General features: G+C 43.8%; 1 protein-coding gene across 1 annotated transcript in view; it reads right to left on the bottom strand.

The window, feature by feature from the left end:
- cngb1a (cyclic nucleotide gated channel subunit beta 1a) overlaps positions 1-14,740 on the bottom strand; it is a 74,327-nt gene extending 59,587 nt beyond the window's left edge. The window contains exons 1-3 of the mRNA XM_063067543.1: positions 14,681-14,740; positions 9,126-9,265; positions 4,496-4,607 (exon numbers count right to left, since the gene is read on the bottom strand). Coding sequence (XP_062923613.1) covers positions 4,496-4,607; positions 9,126-9,265; positions 14,681-14,740 — 312 coding nt within the window. The remainder of the gene's footprint in view (positions 1-4,495; positions 4,608-9,125; positions 9,266-14,680) is intronic.
- Between the last annotated feature and the right edge of the window lie 4,299 nt (positions 14,741-19,039).

Raw genomic sequence — 19,039 nt, 5'->3', positions numbered from 1 at the left:
ATTATGATGGGTATAGACAGAGTGAATGCAAGCAGGCTTTTTCCACTGAGGGAAGGGGAGAAAAAAACCAGAGAACATGGGTTAAGGGTGAAGGGGGAAAAATTTAAAGGGAACATGGGGGGGGCGCTTCTTCACACAGAGAGTGGTGGGAGTGTGTAATGAGCTGCCAGATGAAGTGGTAAATGTGGGCTCACTTTTAACATTTAAGAAAAACTTGGACAGGTACATGAATGAGAGGTGTATGGAGGGATATGGTCCAGGTGCAGGTCAGTGGTTCGGCACAGCCAAGAAGGACCAAAAGGCCTGTTTCTGTGCTGCAATGTTCTATGGTTCTATGGTTCTAAATGGGATTTATGCAGATGGCAGAGAGGTTTCCATGGATGTGCTGAGCCAAATGCTTCAAAGAATCTGTGACTTTTATTTGATATTGAATGATTCATGCACTTTTAAGCACTATTTTGCGTTGTACATGTAGATGCATATGTGCACACACTGCCTGTGTGTGGGGGGGGGGGGAGAGGAAAGGGATTTATTGTGTGTTATAGAATCATAGTAATTTAAACTCAGAAGGAAGCCATTCACACAGGGTAGACAATCAAGTAAACTAGTCCAATCTCACTTCCCAGACTTATGTATAACCTTGTAAAATGAGGCATATCAAGTCCTCATCTAAGTATTTTTCACATGTGCTGTTTCTACTTAAAAAAACAACTTTACTCTATCTTTCTTAAAAAATAAGATTCTTGAACTCTGGTAACATTCTCATAATCTTTCTCTGCACCTGATCTGGTGGTGGCACAGATTTACTGGAATCTGGAGACCAAACACTCACCATTGTCTCTTATGTTCATTCACCATTGTCCTTGGGAATTGGAGGCAAGCACCAGTGGCCTCGTGCTGAGAAGGGTTAGAGAGTATGAGCCCATGATCGACTCCATTTCTCACCGATCTCACCAATTGAAGCGTAGAGGAATTTGGAAGTGAGAGAGTGTTCAGAACCGACCACCTGCCTCTTGCTCGCTGCTGTGACAGATCACTTACTGCTGCCGGATAAGCCATCTGTGTGTGACACATCTTGGAAGGGCTCTGCGATCGAGTGATGTCTCTCTCTCCCTTGAAGCTGTCGGTGGATATTACTGAAGTTCTGTGATTTATGAATTGAGCCAGCACCTCTTCCCCAGGGCACCACTGCTCAATACAAGAGGGCATGGGTTTAAGGTAAGGGGTGGGAAGTTCAAGGGGGATATTAGAGGAAGGTTTTTTACTCAGAGAGTGGTTGGTGCGTGGAATGCACTGCCTGAGTCAGTGGTGGAGGCAGATACACTCGTGAAGTTTAAGAGACTAATAGACAGGTATATGGAGGAATTTAAGGTGGGGGTTATATGGGAGGCAGGGTTTGAAGGTCGGCACAATATTGTGGGCCGAAGGGCCTGTAATGTGCTGTACTGTTCTATGTTCTATGTTTAACTGTGGACTCTGTTACTTCTATGTTTTTTACATTCTGTGTACTTGCCTGTTCTTCCTTGTTCCTGTTTGGAGTGATTTGTTAGTTTATTTTGTGTATGTGGGGGGTTGTTGTGGGTTTGGAGATTGATGTTCTTGTCGTTTGGAGTGATTTGTTAGTTTTTTGTGTGGGGGCATGTTGATTGTGTTGCGCTTGCGAGATTGTTTTTTTTGAGTAGGAGGTTGCTGTTTTTCTTTGAACAAACTCCACAGTTTTCTTTGCCTCGTGGCTATCTGGAGAAGATGAATCTCAGAGTTGTATACTGCATACCTTCTTTGATAATAGATGAACCTTTGAACCTTTGAGATGGCACTGAGCTACAATGTCCATCAAGATCATGGCTCAGATGTAGCTGTTATTTAGGTTCATAGAGATAGTTTTGGGGACAGTGAGGGGAGTTATGGCTCAGATTAGGGCTTAGGGACAGGGATGAGGGAGCATTAGAGGTCAGAGGTAATAAATGAAGAGTTAGGGGCAGAAGCCAGAGTTCAGAGACCCGGTCAGTACACTGCACTGTTGAAGGCCAGCAATCCCCAAGGGCAGATGTAGGGTCAGCAGGCATGGAGAATAAAGGCCAGTGATCCTTGTGTCAAGGACCAAAGTCAGTGGGCTCCAGGGATAGGTCAATGACACCCCTGTTTGCCAGGCCGGTGAGTCCTGGTGTTGGAGCTTCTTGTGAGTCCAGGGTCAAGGCCTGGAGGTCAAAGTCCCATGATCAATGAGTCCTGGGATTGATACCCAGTGGTTGGCAAAGTCCAAGGTCAAAGTCCAAAGAGCAGAGAATCCCAAGGATAATGCCTATAGTCTGAAGACTGAAATTGAAGAGAGGTTGAGGGTCAAAGGTCAAAGCCCCTGGGTCAGATTGTCCAAAGGTTGTAGGTCCAATATCTGTGACTCTGTGTCTGGATCAAGGACTGGAGGTTGGAGGCCCAGAGACAGCCTGCACTTGGATTGAAGGGGTGTGTGTGTGTGTGTGTGTGTGTGTGTGTATGTGTGTGTTTGTATGTGTGTGACATTGTGTGTGTGTGTGTGTGTGTGTGTGTGTGTATGTGTGTGACTGTGTGTGAGAGTGTGTATATGTGTGTGTGTGCGTTTGTATGTGTGTGACATTGTGTATGTGTGAGTGTGTGTTTGTGTGTGAGTGTGTGTTTGTGTGTGTGTGTGTGTATGAAAGGGGCCTGTTTTGCTGTTGCTGTTTTGTTGTTGTTGCTTGTGTTGCTAAATACTGTGGATATGCTACACTGGTGCTGGTATGTGTGACAACATTTGTGGACTGTCCCCATCACATCCTTAGGTTGTGTTGGTTGTTAATACAATACATTTCACTTTATGTTTCTATGGCATATGATCTAAATCTAAATCTAAATCATCATGGTTAAGGTACGACTTTTGTGTGCTTATAAATGAAAGTGTCTCATATGCCTTTATTATCTATTTTCCTTTCTACCCTGAGGAATCTGTTGTCATACATTCTCAAGATCCTATAATTTATTTTGTGTTTCTTTGCCTTGTTTGCTTTCCCCAAATGCATTACTCTATATAAAATCAGTTCAGTTGTTATTCTCATGCTCAGTTGACTACACAATTTACAGTTTTCTTCCTATCAGCTGTTAGGTCACTTTGTTGTATTATTGTCAAACTTCTCTGGAGTTGATGTTAAGAAAGAGGATACGCTGGAACTTTTGAAAACATTGCAATAGATAAGTCTGCAGGGCCCAAAAGGGATATACCCCAGGTTACTACAGAAAGTGAGGAAAGAGATTGTTGTGCCTTTGGATCGTTGCATCCTCACTCTCCACAGGAGTAGTGGCAGAGGACTAGAGGGTAGCAAATGTTATTCCTTTGCTCAAGATAGGTAATAAGGATAAAACTGGGAATTATGCATTTGGCGAGTCTTACATTGGTAGTGGGCAAACTATTGAGCAGGATTCTTAGAGACAGGATTTACAAGCATATGGAGTCTGATTAGGGATGGTCAACATGGCTTCATGAGCCTGACTGAGTTCTTTGAGGATGTAACAAAACAAATTGATGAAGGCAGTGCAATGAATGGTGTACCTCTATAAAACCCTGGTTAGATTGCACTAGTGGATATTTTGTTCAGTTCTCATTAGAGGAAAGATGAGGAAGCTCCACAGAGAGTAATTACCAGGATGATGCCTGGATTAGAAAGGATGAGTGAGCTAAGGCTTTTCTCTTTGGAGAGGATAAGAGGTGACTTGATGGAGGTGTAGAAGATGGTTAGAGACATAGATCTGAGTGGACAGCCAGATTCTTCCCAGGGCAGAAATGACTAATATGAGGGGATAACTTTAAGCTGTTGGGGGGAAGTATAGGGTAGAGGTCAGAGGCATAATTTTTTACACAGAGAGTGGAAGGTGTATGGGATGTGCTGTCAGGGGTGTTGGTAGAGGCACGTACATTAGGGACATTTAAAAGACTCTTAGATAGGCACGTGGATGAAAGAAGAATGGAGGTCTATGTGAGAGGGAAGGAGATCTTGGAGTAGGATAAAGGGTTGGCACAATGTTGTGGGCCAAAGGGCTTGTATTATGCTGTACTGACCTGAGCAGATACTATTTTGTCACTTTTTAACACAGCTCAGAATGGGACTCATCGTAATACCACGTCAGAGGGATTGCACTTTGTCAGTGCAACATTCTAAAATAGGCTGTTACTCTGAAGTCAGTAACTTGGGTTGATGACCTTCACCATTCAAGAGTTAAGGGTGATACTAACTGCACTATTATTGCTCCTTTGGAAGATACCGGACTAGCTGGCACACTTTGACACTGTTCCCATGTTAGTTTCAATTTGAATATTTTCCCTTATTTTGCTTGGTATAATTCTCCTGTTGTTAAAGAAATCTTTCAATCTGCTGTAGATACAGTATGAGATCATTAATATAACCCACAAGGGGATGAATCAAGGATTTCATCCTCAAGGCTAATATTACCATTTAACAGGATAATTACCCCATCAACCCCTTACCTCATGTTGGTGACTAGCTTCAGCAGCTTCAATTAATTGATATTCAACCACTTCGTCATAACATGGCTGCACAATCTGCTCTGTCCCCTCAGGGCAGACACTATTCTGGTCACTACAAAACACAAGAAACAAAGGCTCTAACACTTAAGACCATAAGACCATAAGACAAAGGAGCAGAAGTCGGCCATTCGGCCCATTGAGTCTGCTCCGCCATTTTATCATGAGCTGATCCATTCTCCCATTTAGTCCCACTCCCCTGCCTTCTCACCATAACCTTTGATGCCCTGGCTACTCAGATACCTATCAATCTCTGCCTTAAATACACCCAATGACTTGACCTCCACTGCTGCCCATGGCAACAAATTCCATAGATTCACCACCTTCTGACTAAAAAAATTTCTTCGCATTTCTGTTCTGAATGGGCGCCCTTCAATCCTTAAGTCATGCCCTCTCGTACTAGACTCCCCATCACGGGAAACAACTTTGCCACATCCACTCTGTCCATGTCTTTCAACATTCGAAATGTTTCTATGGGGTCTCCCCTCATTCTTCTAAACTCCAAGGAATACAGTCCAAGAGCGGACAAACGTTCCTCATATGTTAACCTTCTCATTCCCGGAATCATTCTAGTGAATCTTCTCTGTACCCTCTCTAGCGTCAGCACATCCTTTCTTAAATAAGGAGACCAAAACTGCCCACAGTACTCCAAGTGAGGTCTCACCAGCACCTTATAGAGCCTCAACATCACATCCCTGCTCCTATACTCATTTCCTCTAGAAATGAATGCCAACATTGCATTCGCCTTTTTCACTACTGACTCAACCTGGAGGTTAACTTTAAGGGTATCCTCTACAAGGACTCCCAAGTCCCGTTGCATCTCAGAACTTTGAATTCTTTCCCCATTTAAATAATAGTCTGCCTGTTTATTTTTTCTGCCAATGTGCATAACCATACACTTTCCAACATTGTACTTCATTTGCCACTTCTCTGCCCATTCTTCCAATCTATCCAAGTTTCTCTGCAGACTCTCCATTTCCTCAGCACTACTGGCCCCTCCAGCTATCTTCATATCGTCAGCAAACTTAGCCACAAAGCCATCTATTCCATAATCCAAATCGTTGATATACAATGTAAAAAGATGTGGCCCCAACGCAGACCCCTGTGGAATACCACTGGTAACCGGCAGCCAACCAGAATAGGATCCCTTTATTCCCACTCTCTGTTTCCTGCCAATCAGCCAATGCTCTATCCACATATGTAACTTTCCCGTAATTCCATGGGCTCTTATCTTGTTAAGTAGCCTCATGTGTGGCATCTTGTCAAAGGCCTTCTGAAAATCCAAATATACAACATCTACTGCATCTCCCTTGTCTAGCCTACTGGTAATTTCCTCAAAAAATTGTAATAGGTTTGTCAGGCAGGATTTTCCTTTAAGGAATCCATGCTGAGTTCTGCCTATCTTGTCATATGCCTCCAGGTACTCTGTAACCACATCCTTGACAATCGACTCCAACAACTTCCCAACCACCGATGTCAAGCTAACAGGTCTATAATTTCCTTTTTGCTTCCTTGCCCCCTTCTTAAATAGCGGAGTGACATTTGCAATCTTCCAGTCTTCTGGAACCATGCCAGAATCTATCGACTTTTGAAAGATCATCGCTAATGCCTCCGCAATCTCCAGAGCTACTTCCTTCAGAACACACGGCTGCATTCCATCCGGTCTGGGAGATTTATCTACCTTTAGACTATTCAGCTTCCTGAGTACTTTCTCTGTCGTAATTGTGACTGCGCACACTTTTCTTCCCTGCCACCCTTGAGTGTCCGGTATACTGCTGATGTCTTCCTCAGTGAAGACTGATGCAAAATACTCATTCAGTTCCTCTGCCATTTCCTTATCTCCCATTACAATTTCTCCAGCATCATTTTCTATTTGTCCTACATCCACTCTCACCTGTCTTTTACTCTTTATATACTTGAAAAAGCTTTTAGCATCCTCTTCGATATTATTTGCTAGCTTCCTTTCATAGTTAATCTTTTCCCTCTTAATGACCTTCTTGGTTTCCTTTTGTAAGGTTTTAAAAACTTCCCAATCCTCTGTCTTCCCACTAATTATTGCTTCCTTGTCTGCCCTCTCCTTTGCTTTAACTTTGGTTTTGACTTCTCTTGTGAACCACAGTTGCATCCTTTTTCCACTCGAAAATTTCTTCTTTTTTGGAATATACCTGTCTTGCACCTTCGTCATTTCTCACATAAACTCCAGCTACTGCTGCTCTGCCATCTTTCCCGCCAGTGTCCCTTTCCAGTCAACTTTGGCCAGTTCCTCTCTCATGCAACTGTAATTTCCTTTACTCCACTGAAATACCGACACATCAGATTTCGGCTTCTCTTTTTCTAATTTCACAGTGAACTCAATCATGTTATGGTCACTGCCTCCTAAGGGTTCCTTCACCTCAATCTCTCTAATCACCTCTGGTTCATTACACATACCTGCCAATCTGTAGCTGTACGACAAGATCATCCACCTTATTCCTTATGTTGCATGCATTTAAGTACAACACCTTAAGACCAGTATTTGATACTTTTTGCTTTGATTTCACTGCAACTTTATTGCACTGCAACTCATCCCAATGGCTACAAATTTGCCCCATCACCTGCCTGTCTTTCCTGACATTTCTACTGCACACTATCTTAGATTTATTTCTGTTTTCCCCTTCCTCCGCTCTGTCATTCCGGTTCCCATCCCCCTGCCAAATTAGGTTAAACCCTCCCTAACAGCTCTATTAAACTTTCCCGCCAGGATATTGGTCCCCTTTGGGTTCAGGTGTAACCTGTCCTTTTTGAACAGGTCATACTTCCCCCAGAAGAGATCCCAATTCTCCAAGAATCTGAAGCCCTGCCCCCTACACCAGTCTCTCAGCCACGCATTCATCTTCCTGATCCTACTATTCTTGCCCTTGCTAGCACATGGCACAGGTAGCAATCCCGAGATTACTACCCTGGAGGTCCTGCTTCTCAGCTTCCTTCCTAACTCCTGGAAATCTCTCTTCAGGACCTCCTCCTTTGTCCTATCTATGTCATTGGTACCAACATGTACCAAGACAACTGGCTGCTCACCCTCCCCCTTTAGAATATTCAGGACCCAATCCGAGACATCCCGTACCCTGGCACCTGGGAGGCAACACACCATGCGGGTATCTCTATCAGGCTCACGGAATCTCCTGTCCGTTCCCCTGACTATGGAATCCCCCACGACTACCGCATTTCTCTTCTCCCTCCTTCTCTCCTGCACAACAGTGCCAGGCTCAGTGCCAGAGACCCGGTCACCGTGGGTGTCCCCTGTCAGGTTATCCCCCTCAACAGCATCCAGAACAACATAGTTGTTGCTGAGGGGGACAGCCACAGGTGTTCTCTCCACTATCTGGGCATTTCCCTTCCCTCTCTTGACAGTGACCCAGTTTTCTGACCCCTATAGCCTAGGGATGACTACCTCCCTGTAGCTCCTGTCTATCACCTCTTTACTTTCCCTAATAAGCAGTAGGTCATCAAGCTGCAGCTTCAGATCCCTAACAGGGTCTCTGAGGAGCTGCATCTCGGTGCACCTGGTGCAGATGCGGCCATCAGGGAGGCTGGAGGTCTCCCAGGATTCCCACATCTGACACCCTGAACAAAGCACTAACCCTGCAGGCATGCTATTACACTTAGTGATTAGTGAGCATCATCCGGACAGAACACAAAACGGCCAATCCACAGGGAGGTTTCTACACGTGTGACAACCCAGGAAAGGAAAGATGCTGGAGGAACTCAGCAGATAGGAAGCACCCAAGTGGACAGTCAAAGTTGATCTTCTGGTTTTGTTATCAGATCAGGTGCAGGAGAAATAATTTGTACTCAGTGGATTTTTCTAGAGTTGTATCTTGTGTCTTGGTTACTCCATTAGCTCTCAAATCTCCCAAAGAGACAGGAAACTACTACGGGTGTACCCGACATGTAGACCAGGGCTATTGGCTGTCCTGCCCATTTCCTGTCATTTTCAGCAGTTAAAGCCTTCTTGGTCCAAGTCAAACTCCTGCCTGAGTCCCGTGGGGATCTCAGTCCGTTTGATAGATGGGACAGAAGATGTACGCAGTAGTCGGGAAGGCAGAACCGTGTGTGTGTGGGGGGGGGCGGGGGGGATCGGGGCGCTTGTTGGGGGGCAGTGGGCAGGAACGTTTTGAACGAGGAGCGGTTCCAACATTGTGCAAAAATCACGCGGTAGGATAAAATCGCGCTGAGCTCTTGTTTACGCCGCAAGCATTCAATGCCTCTCCCAGTGTGGGGTGGATTTACAGCTTAATTAAATCGGATTTGCCGATCATCAGCGAGTTATAGAAATGTCTTCTTTTTATTAGTGCGAGTTTAAAATGGATGGCTCCTGTAAAGGGCGGGTTATTGCCTCCCTCTAACCATCACTCTTTACCCCCAGAGTAGACCGAGAGGACCCCACCGCTCCACAGCTCGACAAATCAACTCGCTTCAAAGATTTGTGAAGCCTAACGTTTTCCTATAACCAAACGACTCAGCGGAGTTTCTGCCGCGTGCTGCTTAATCAGTATTACCGTCTTCCCGTTAGTGCAAAGACCGGTATCCTCACCCCGCCGCCGAGAATCGGACACCTCCGTGGTGTTCGAGCGGAGTTGCGGTGTCCGCGCCCGGCTCATCAGCACCAGCCCTGCAAGGACAGCTCCCGCCCGGCTCCCGTTGCCAGGAGACCGACGCGAGCTGCGCAAGTTGCTAGGGAGTAGCCAGCAAGAGGCTCGCGAGAAAGATGGACTCGAGCGACGTCAGGAGTTGTCTGCCGTGGAGTGTGAAGCGTACCCGGATTAGCCCGCCTTGGCACCCGAGCAAACTGTATTGATAACCTGCACCAATTATTCCTTCAATCACAGAATGTTTCACAGGCCCCACTACACGTTTGACAGGGAGGTTCAAACTGGATAATACTCGGGCACTTAAAATACTAAACATAATCACAAAGCCATCTATCGTATTATATCAAAGTTGCTGGTGAACGCAGCAGGCCAGGCAGCATCTCTAGGAAGAGGTGCGGTCAACGTTTCAGGCCGAGACCCTTCGTCAGGACTAACTGTTATGTGTGTTGCTTGAATTTCCAGCATCTGCAGAATTCCTGTTGTTTATCCTATTATATATTACTCGATAAAACAGATCTTCAAGAATTAGGCAATAAATCTAGAGGCAACGACCACAAGAAAATAAAAGATGAAAATACTAATCATCCAACCTGAACAACAGGAATTCTGCAGATGCCGGAAATTCAAGCAACACACATAAAAGTTGCTGGTGAACACAGCAGGCCAGGCAGCATCTCTAGGAAGAGGTGCAGTCGACATTTCAGGCCGAGACCCTTCGTCAGGACTAACTGTTATGTGTGTTGCTTGAATCATCCAACCTGGGCGTGTCTCGATCAGTGCCTCCCAGACTTACTCCCACTCCAAACAGCCTCATGCTCATAGAGTCATAGAGAAATACTGACAGAAACAGGTCCTCTGGCCCATCTAGTCCGTGACGAACCATTTAAACTGCCTACTCCTATCGACCTGCACCGGGACCACAATGTACCTATCCAAACTTCTCTTAAACGTTGAAATCAAGGATGCATGCACCACTTGTGCTGGCAGCTCATTCCACCCTCTGACAACCCTCTTGACTGAATAAGTTTCCCTCACATGTTCCCCTTAAAATGTTCACCTTTTCTCCATAACCCATGATCTCTGGTTGTAGTCCCACACAACTTCAGTAGAAAAAGCCTGCTTGCATTTGCCCTACTTGTCATGGTCCGGATCAGGGTCCCTTTAAATTTACCTTGTTTACGTTACGATCCGGACCGTTGATTCCCTGTTTTCCCATGTCCCTCGACTTTGGTAATTAGAGGCAATTAACGCTCGGCTGAACCAGTAGTTTATAGTCTCCGGCTTTCAGCTATTCGGCGCGGGAGCGTCTGCAAAGTCACCAAGATATGGCGTGCCGCTGTCATCTGGCCGGAGCAAGCCTAGTCTTCGCCCGATGCGAGTGCCGGTAATTCGCCCTTCCTCACCGGAGCACCCCTGTCAAGTTACCCCGCTAAAGCGAGCCTGCAAAGTTTCCTCACCGAGGTGGGTACATCAGTTAACCCGCCGGAGGGAATCAAGAACCGCTGTCTACTGTTCCCAGGCCGAGTCGAGAGCTCGCCATTACCCGGAGGCTCCAAGTCCAGTCCTGTCCCCGGCGGCATTCTAGCACCAAGTCCAGTCCTGTCCCCGGCAGCTTCCCAATTCTGAGTCAAGTCCTGGCCCTGGCGATCTGTGATTCCTGTCCTACCCCCCTTGTCTGAATCCCTTCTCTGCCCCTCTCGCCTCTAGCCCTCGTCTGCAGCCCCCACCTGCACTTCGGTCTAGTTCCATCACCGGAGCTAGATAGGTACTGTCTGGTGTTCATTCGTGTTGGTCTTGTCTTGTCCTCACCTCCATGGGGTAAGTCAGGCTGTCTTGCCGTTGCCCCGTGGAGGGTCATGAGTCCCTGACCTATGTCCTGTACCTAAGGAGGGTTCCTGGCTCTGTGCTCTGTGTGTGTGTCTATGGTTCCATGTACCTGCTCTCCTGAGAGCGAGGCTCTGTTTTCCATGTTCCTCCTCTCCCTAGCCCATGTCACATCCATGCCTGGTTCTGGGGACCGAGCCCAAGGCAAGATCCAGGTACTGGGTCCTTGCCCAGTCTCGGGCTCGGAGTCCATACCCTAGCCTCTTCATGTCTCCTCTAGTTCTGGGAGCCGATTCTGAGTCCTAGCCCAGACCCTTGGTCCCAGCCTAGTTGTAATCCTCAGACCTTGTCCAGTTCGCTATTTCCTGCTCCTGCCTTGCTCTCCTGGTATTGAACAATAAACTAAATCTAATTCACCTCACAAAATGTGTCTTGCATTTGGGTCCACCCTTGCTCCCAATGCCCCACCAATGTGACATATCTATTCTCCTCATAATTTTGTATACCTCTATCAAATATCCTCTTAATCTTCTAAGTTCCAAGGAATAAAGTCAGAACCTATTAAATCTTGTAACTCAGCTCCTCCAGACCCTGCAACATCCTTGTAAATTTTCTCTGTACTCTTATTTACATCTTCCTTGTAGGTAGGTGACCAAAGCTGCACACAATACTGCAAGTTAGGCTTCACCAATATTTTATACAGTTTCAACAGAACATCCCATCTCCTGTATTCAGTACTTTGATTTATGAGGCCACTGTGCCAAAAGCTTTCATAATGACTCCTATCTATCTGTGACGTCGAATTATGAACCTGTATTCCCAGATCCCTTTGCTCTACAGCACTCCTCAGTGCCTTGCCATTCTCTGTGTAAGACCTACCCTGGTTGGTCCTACCAAAGTGCAACACCTCGCACTTGCCTGCCTTAAATTCCATTTGCCATTCTTTTTGGCCCATTTTCCCAGCTGGTCCAGATCCTTCAATCCAGACTGATGCCAACCTTTCCCACTCAGAGACAATTACCCTTCAGCCTCTGCCCTCTTCACTCACCATCCTCTCAAACACTCAGTCTGCTGCAGAGTCTCACTCTCTCATTCGCTCAGTCTTTCCACACTCAATCTGGAGCAAAATTGGAGCAAAGTATTGGTAGACTCACTCTGCAGGTGATAAATCCTCAGTGCATATGTCTTCTTCACATACCTGCACCAGGCTGATAGAGAAATGAAACACAGTCAGCCAAAATTAAACATCAACAAACCATTACAAATATTATATGATGTATATAATTTTGAGGCATATTGATAAAAAGTTTCATAATATACAGAAATAAAGTGGTACATGGCTTTACAGGTAGCAAAGTGTAGCAAATTACCACAAGTACTGAATTTCTATATGTAAACTATCTTTTAAGTTTTGATATTGAGGTAGTGTTTCCAGCAATATACATAATATATTGATTGGTTGCTGGTTATATACATAAGCTATATACAGAATTATTTCCAGTGGATGGATAGTTTTTTACCATGAAGGGATGAAAATATGGAATAAAAAATTGACTCGAATGAGTCAGAGACTGGAAGTAGACATGCCAACTGTCTTAGTTCTTGCCATATGGTTGAAGGAGTGGAGGTTGTCATTTTGTGAAGCTGCTCTGTAATCTGCATTTTATGAGCTGCTTTGTGAATTGCTCAGGAACAGCTGTTTTAAAGTTGAACATAATGATGTTCTTGATAATCTGTTGATCTAGACATAATTTCCAAATAAGAAGTTTGAGGTATTCCTCAGTTTGATAAAACATCCAGGTTTATGAACAGGGGAGTCTGTGTCTGACCTGAGTAACCCAAACCTAGCAACTAGCTGGTCTGCTCTGATTAACAACAAAGAAATATTAAATGTAAACGAGAAAATCTGCACGTGCTAGAAATCTGAGCAACACACACAAAATGCTGGAGGAACTCAGCAGCCCAGGCAGCATTAATGGTAAAAAGCACAGTCAACATTTCAGGCCGAAACCCTTCAGCAGGACTGAAGAAAAAAGAACTGAGGAGTAGATTTGAAAGGGGAGGGGAGATAGAAACACCAGGCAATAGGTGAAATCTGGAGGGGAGGGATGAAGCAAAGAGCTAGGAAGTTAATGGGTGAAAGAGACAGAAGGCCATGGAAGAAAGGAAAAAAGGGGAGGGAGAGCACCAGAGGGAGGCGATGGGCTGGAAAGGAGATAACATGAGAGAGAGAGAGACAAGGGGATTGGAAATAGTGGGGTGGGGAGAAGGCATTACTGGAAGTTTGAGAAAACAATGTTCATGCAATCAGGTTGGAGGCTACCCAAACAGCGTATAAGGTTTACATTAATTATAAATTATCACTTGTGAGAAGGACAATAAAATAATGCTAGCTTGGACCAGAACCAACAGGAAGCTGGCCTGATAGGCCAGTGCCAACAAAATTGAGACACAACATTTCAACTGATAAGAGGAGTATAAGAATGAGGGGTGTTGAAAGCAAAGCGGCAAGAACTCTGGCGAATAACTATTGCAAGGAAGACCCCCATGCCAGGGGGTGGAAGAAGAATCAATCGTTTGGCCAACAGGAGATCCCCTCATTAGTATAAATTGGAGAAGTGGTCTGAGTGAGTACTGGTACAGAGGGAACAGTAGAATTCATGTTTCAAGTTGTTGGCCTGGAGTCAGCACAGTTATGTTGAGCTGTGCAGAGACAATAAAGTGCAAGCTTTGGTTAATTAAAAGCTGTATAGTGAATTGCCTAACCTAGATCAGTTGATGATAGTCAACCCAGGAGAACTGTGAAGTTTCCATGAACAGTTTGACTATTTGCAATGACAGATTTATATAAGGACTACAACTTGGAAATTCACTCTAGTTCCATAATGGAAGTGCATTCACTTGACTTGTTTCTCATCTGCTCCCCAATGCTATTTCTTTATTTTTATTTTATGTTTGCTTATTTCCTCACATTGAGTTTGTTCTTACTTGTTCTCTCTCTCTCCACATTACACATCTGGGAACACAAGAGAGAGGTGAGACTTTCAGCCCACCAACCTCTTCTGTCATGGTTGACTAGAAAGCTCTAGGTAAATCATGCCTTCCCACTACATTGGACCCTTATCAATATGCATATCACCTAAAATGGCCCACTGATAATGCAATAGCTTCTGCCCTCCACTCAGTCCTGTCCCACCTGGAGAATAGTGGCTCCTATGTCAGAATACTGTTCATCAACTGGTGTGTCGACAACAGATTCTTCAGCTTCAACATCTTTAGGTTCATTACTAAACAAAAACTAGACTAGGCATATATACTTTGAGTTTGAGGGAATGTCAGTAATCGGCATTCAAGAGCAAATGACTCTTACCTAACTGGCCAAAATCCTTTCACAATTTATAAGGCAGAAGTCAGAAGTGTTAAGAGGGTCTTCACTTGCATGATTAGGTGCAGCACCAACACTTAAGAAGCTTAACAGCATCCAGAACAAAGCAAGCTGCTATTGCTATTGCATTCAGCACTGTATATGATCATTACTCTTGGTTTCGTATCTTGTCTGCTTTCAGCCTGTTTTACAATGTTCAGATCAAACTATGTTTGCTTTGTTTTGGTCCAGAACAAATACAAACCTTCAGGTGCTTTGGGAGCCATCCAGTAATTTAGTACAACCCACTTCACATTGCAAATATATAGCTTCCATTCCATTGGTTAGTGCTTCTCTTTTCTCCGTCATCGTTTCACCCCTTACACTTGCTCATTCATTTAACTTATTGGTCCATGACTTCATTTATGCCTTTCCTTCTTTTTCTTCATTACTAATAGAAGTAAGCTGAAAGACTCACAGAACTGGTGGCAGGTCCTCACTGCTCGGTTCTTCTTCTGTTGTGCTGATAGACAAGAAATATTGTCAAAGGACTCGTCAATACAAGGAGAAGAGAGGGTAACAACCTGTTACTTTTTAAAGTTATTTAGGTTTTAACAATGAACTGCACAGTAGCCCAAATTGGAAAAAAATTGGATTGACTGCTGGTTACGTGCAGAAATGGATGGTTAACTGCAATAAGACAATGAAGCTCCTCTGCAGTTAAAGACTCATCAATAGAAGCTGATCTCCTGTCATCAGACTTTACATGTTCCTATAATTATGCACTGAATTATGAAATATAAAGAGAAATGGTCATCTTCTCTTTTTTATTTGACCTATGTGAAATTTTGGGATCTTGGTTTCCACTCTAGAGAGGCTGTTCAATAAACTTTTGACATGAATCAGACCATTTTTTTTTGTTAAAGTCTCAATAGTTGTGGAAGAGATTTTGGAAGACTAGGAATCCAGTTCTGGAACACCCTCTATCTGATTCCACATGGTCTGAGCCATGAACTGCAAAGTGATAGCAGTAGCCGATGCTCACCAGCTACAGAAGCTATGGTGGTTGTAAGCATTGGTGATGTTGAGGTCATTAAAACATATATCATTCTGAAAGGATGTTAAAGTCTGGATACTAAAAATTTTTTCTCTTGAGAGTTAGAGGTACATTGACTTAGGATGGGGTCAGTCATTTAGGAGTGAGTTGAAAGATTTCTTAATGCAAATGGCTGCAAATTTATGGAATCCTATGTTGCAAGATCTGTAGATAATAACTGAGGAAATTCAAATTGAGAGGGAAGGATCTTTGGAATCAGAGTGATTGATAGGAATTGGAGATTAGGCGAGAAGGTAGAGGATTAAGAACATTGAGGAAATTTACCATCAAAACACTTTTGAAACTATATCAAACACTTTTGTCTGGGATAGAGTGTTTTGGTTGTGAGGAAATATTGGTTATGTTGGGTTTGCACCTGCAGATTTTCTCTTGTTTGTGATTGATTATGTTGGGTTTGTTTTTCTTGGAGTAGAGAGGTTTGAGGAGGCTATGACTGAGATACACAAAATTATGAATGACATCGAGTGAATAATAACAAACTCTTTCCCTTAGCAGAGACAGATAAACCAAAGAATAAAATGTATAGAGGGGACTTAAGGAAAAAGTATTTCATCTGATTGGAATCTGAAACACATTGATCGAGAATGATGAAAGCTGAGGCTCACAAAATTTATGAACCATCAGGACAAGAACTTGAATCACCAGGCAAAGAAGGCTACAGATTTACTGCTTGAAAATGTGGAAAGTACAGTTGGGGTCCTGATGGTCAACATGTAGAGGGTGGGCCGAAAGGCTTAATTCTGTGCAGTAAGACTATATGACTTTATGATAAGCCATGATGAATGGCTGAACTGTTCTACATTCAGAAACGCAAACAACAGGAATTCTGCAGATGCTGGAAATTCAAGCAACACACAGCAAAGTTGCTGGTGAACGCAGCAGGCCAGGCAGTATCTCTAGGAAGAGGTACAGTTGACGTTTCAGGCCGAGACCCTTCGTCAGGACTTAACTGAAGGAAGATTATCTCTTACTATCTCTTCCTTCAGTTAGTCCTGATGAAGGGTCTCGGCCTGAAACGTCGACGGTACCTCTTCCTAGAGATGCTGCCTGGCCTGCTACGTTCACCAGCAACTTTGATGTGTGTTGTTCTACATTCAGATTTCTTCTTACACAGTATCGATATTTCCCACAAAACACTTTGACTTTTACTTCTCTCACTCTTCACATTTTACTCTTTCGCTCCCCCATATTCATGTGTTTCCTTACATCCCCTCTCTTCTTCGTTGACTTGCCATTCTCCCTTTATGAGAAGGAAGCTGGTAAACTCACTCCATAACCGGGGGATCCTCATTCTGGTCGCTTTCTTCACACTCCTTTTCCTGGCTGCTGCTAGAACAGAGGAATACCTCAGTCACCAAATGTAATGGGTTCTCTGGATTGAAAGTTCAGCTGCTGTATTAATAGGGAAGGGGCTCCTGGAGAATCCAATGACCAGAATACAATTAGTATACAGTGGCGCGCAAAGGTTTGGGCACCCCGGTCAAAATTTCTGTTACTGTGAATAGCTAAGTGAGTAAAAGATGACCTGATTTCCAAAAGGCATAAAGTTAAAGATGACACATTTCTTTAATATTTTAAGCAAGATTACTTTTTTTATTTTCATCTTTTACAGTTTCAAAAAAACAAAAAACAAAAAAGGAAAAGGGCCTGAAGCAAAAGTTTGGGTAGTACATGGTCAGTACTTAGTAACACCCCCTTTGGCAAGTATCACAGCTTGTAAACACTTTCTATAGCCCTATAAGAGTCTTTCAATTCTTGTTTGGGGGATTTTCGCCCATTCTTCCTTGCAAAAGGCTTCGAGTTCTGTGAGATTCTTGGGCCGTCTTGCATGCACTGCTCTTTTGAGGTCTATCCACAGATTTTCGATGTTGTTCAGGTTGGGGGACTGTGAGGTCCATGGCAAAACCTTCAACTTGCACCTCTTGAGGTAGTCCATTGTGGATTTTGAGGTAAGTTTAGGATCATTATCCTGTTGTAGAAGCCATCTTCTTTTCATCTTCAGCTTGTTTTTTAAAACAGACGATGTGATGTTTGCTTCCAGAATTTGCTGGTATTTAATTGAACTCATTCTTCCCTCTACCAGTGAAATGTTCCCTCTGCCATTGGCTGCAACACAAGCCCAAAGCATGATCGCACCACCCCTGTGCTTAACAGTTGGAGAGGTGTTCTTTTCATGAAATTCTGCACCCTTTTTTCTCCAAAAATACCTTTGCTCATTGCGGCCAAAAAGTTCTATTTTAACTTCATCAGTCCACAGGACTTGTTTCCAATATGCATCAGGCTTGTTTAGATGTTCCTTTGCAAACTTCTGATGCTGAATTTTGTGGTGAGCATGCAGGAAAGGTTTTCTTCCGATGACTCTTTCATGAAGGTCATATCTGTGCAGGTGTTGCTGCACAGAACAGTACACCACCGCTCCAGAGTCTGCTAAATCTTTCTGAAGGTCTTTTGCAGTCAAACGGGGGTTTTGTTTTGCCTTTCTAGCAATCCTATGAGCAGTTCTCTCAGAGAGTTTTCTTGGTCTCCCAGACCTCAACTTGACCTCCACCATTCCTGTTAACTGATATTTCTTAATTACTTTACAAACTGAGGAAATGGCTACCTGAAAACACTTTTCTATCTTCTTATAGCCTTCTCCTGCTTTTGTGGGCATCATTTATTTTAATTTCAGAGTGCTAAGCAGCTGTTTAGAGGAACCCATGGCTGTTGATTGTTGGGACAAGGTTTGAGGAGTCAGGGTATTTATAAAGTTTTGAAATTTGCATCACCTGGCCTTTCCTAACGATGACTGTCAACAAGCTATAGCCTAAACAAGCTAATTAAGGCCTGAGACCTTGGTAAAAGTTATCTGAGAGCTCAAATCTCTTGGCGTGCCCAAACTTTTGCATGGTGCTCCTTTCCTTTTTTTTCCACTCTAAAACTGTACAAAACAAAAATAATATGCTATGTTGCTTAAAATGTTGAAAAGAATGTTTCATCTTTAACTTTATGACTTTTGGAGATCAGTTCATCTTCTACTCACTTAACTATTCACAGTAACAGAAATTTTGACTGGGGTGCCCAAATTTTGCAACCCACTCTATGCTTGGAACCCTCAGCAGGTCAGGCAGCATCTGATTAGGGAGGAAAACAGATTTAATGTTTCAGGTCAATGACCTTTCATCATTGTTTGCTGATTGATCCTGGACTCAGTTATCATCACCATGACACATTCCCATCAAGAGCTTTGTGTTTCCAGGCCTCAAAATTTCATAACTACACTTACACTCATGCACTCCTGACCTAATTTGGACCTTTGCATATTTTATATGCTTCTTAATTCAATGTTATTTCTAACTCTCGCTAACTTTCACTGTGCACCTTCTTCCTATTTTGTTACCTTTATACTGTGGTGTCTAATGCCCTGTAAAATTAAACTCCCTCAACAATATTCACAATAGATATTGGCCCCAGGTCAGTTCAGATGTAGAACATCTGTTAAAACAGGGCTGTCCTATCACTGCACTGTCTGTAGAGCTCAGAAATCCAAATTCTTCCTCCTGTTCATTTTC

The sequence above is a fragment of the Mobula hypostoma genome, chromosome 14 (assembly GCF_963921235.1).
Source record: "Mobula hypostoma chromosome 14, sMobHyp1.1, whole genome shotgun sequence".
Lineage (NCBI taxonomy): Eukaryota > Metazoa > Chordata > Chondrichthyes > Myliobatiformes > Myliobatidae > Mobula > Mobula hypostoma.
This window is presented reverse-complemented; position numbering and strand designations above follow the sequence as displayed.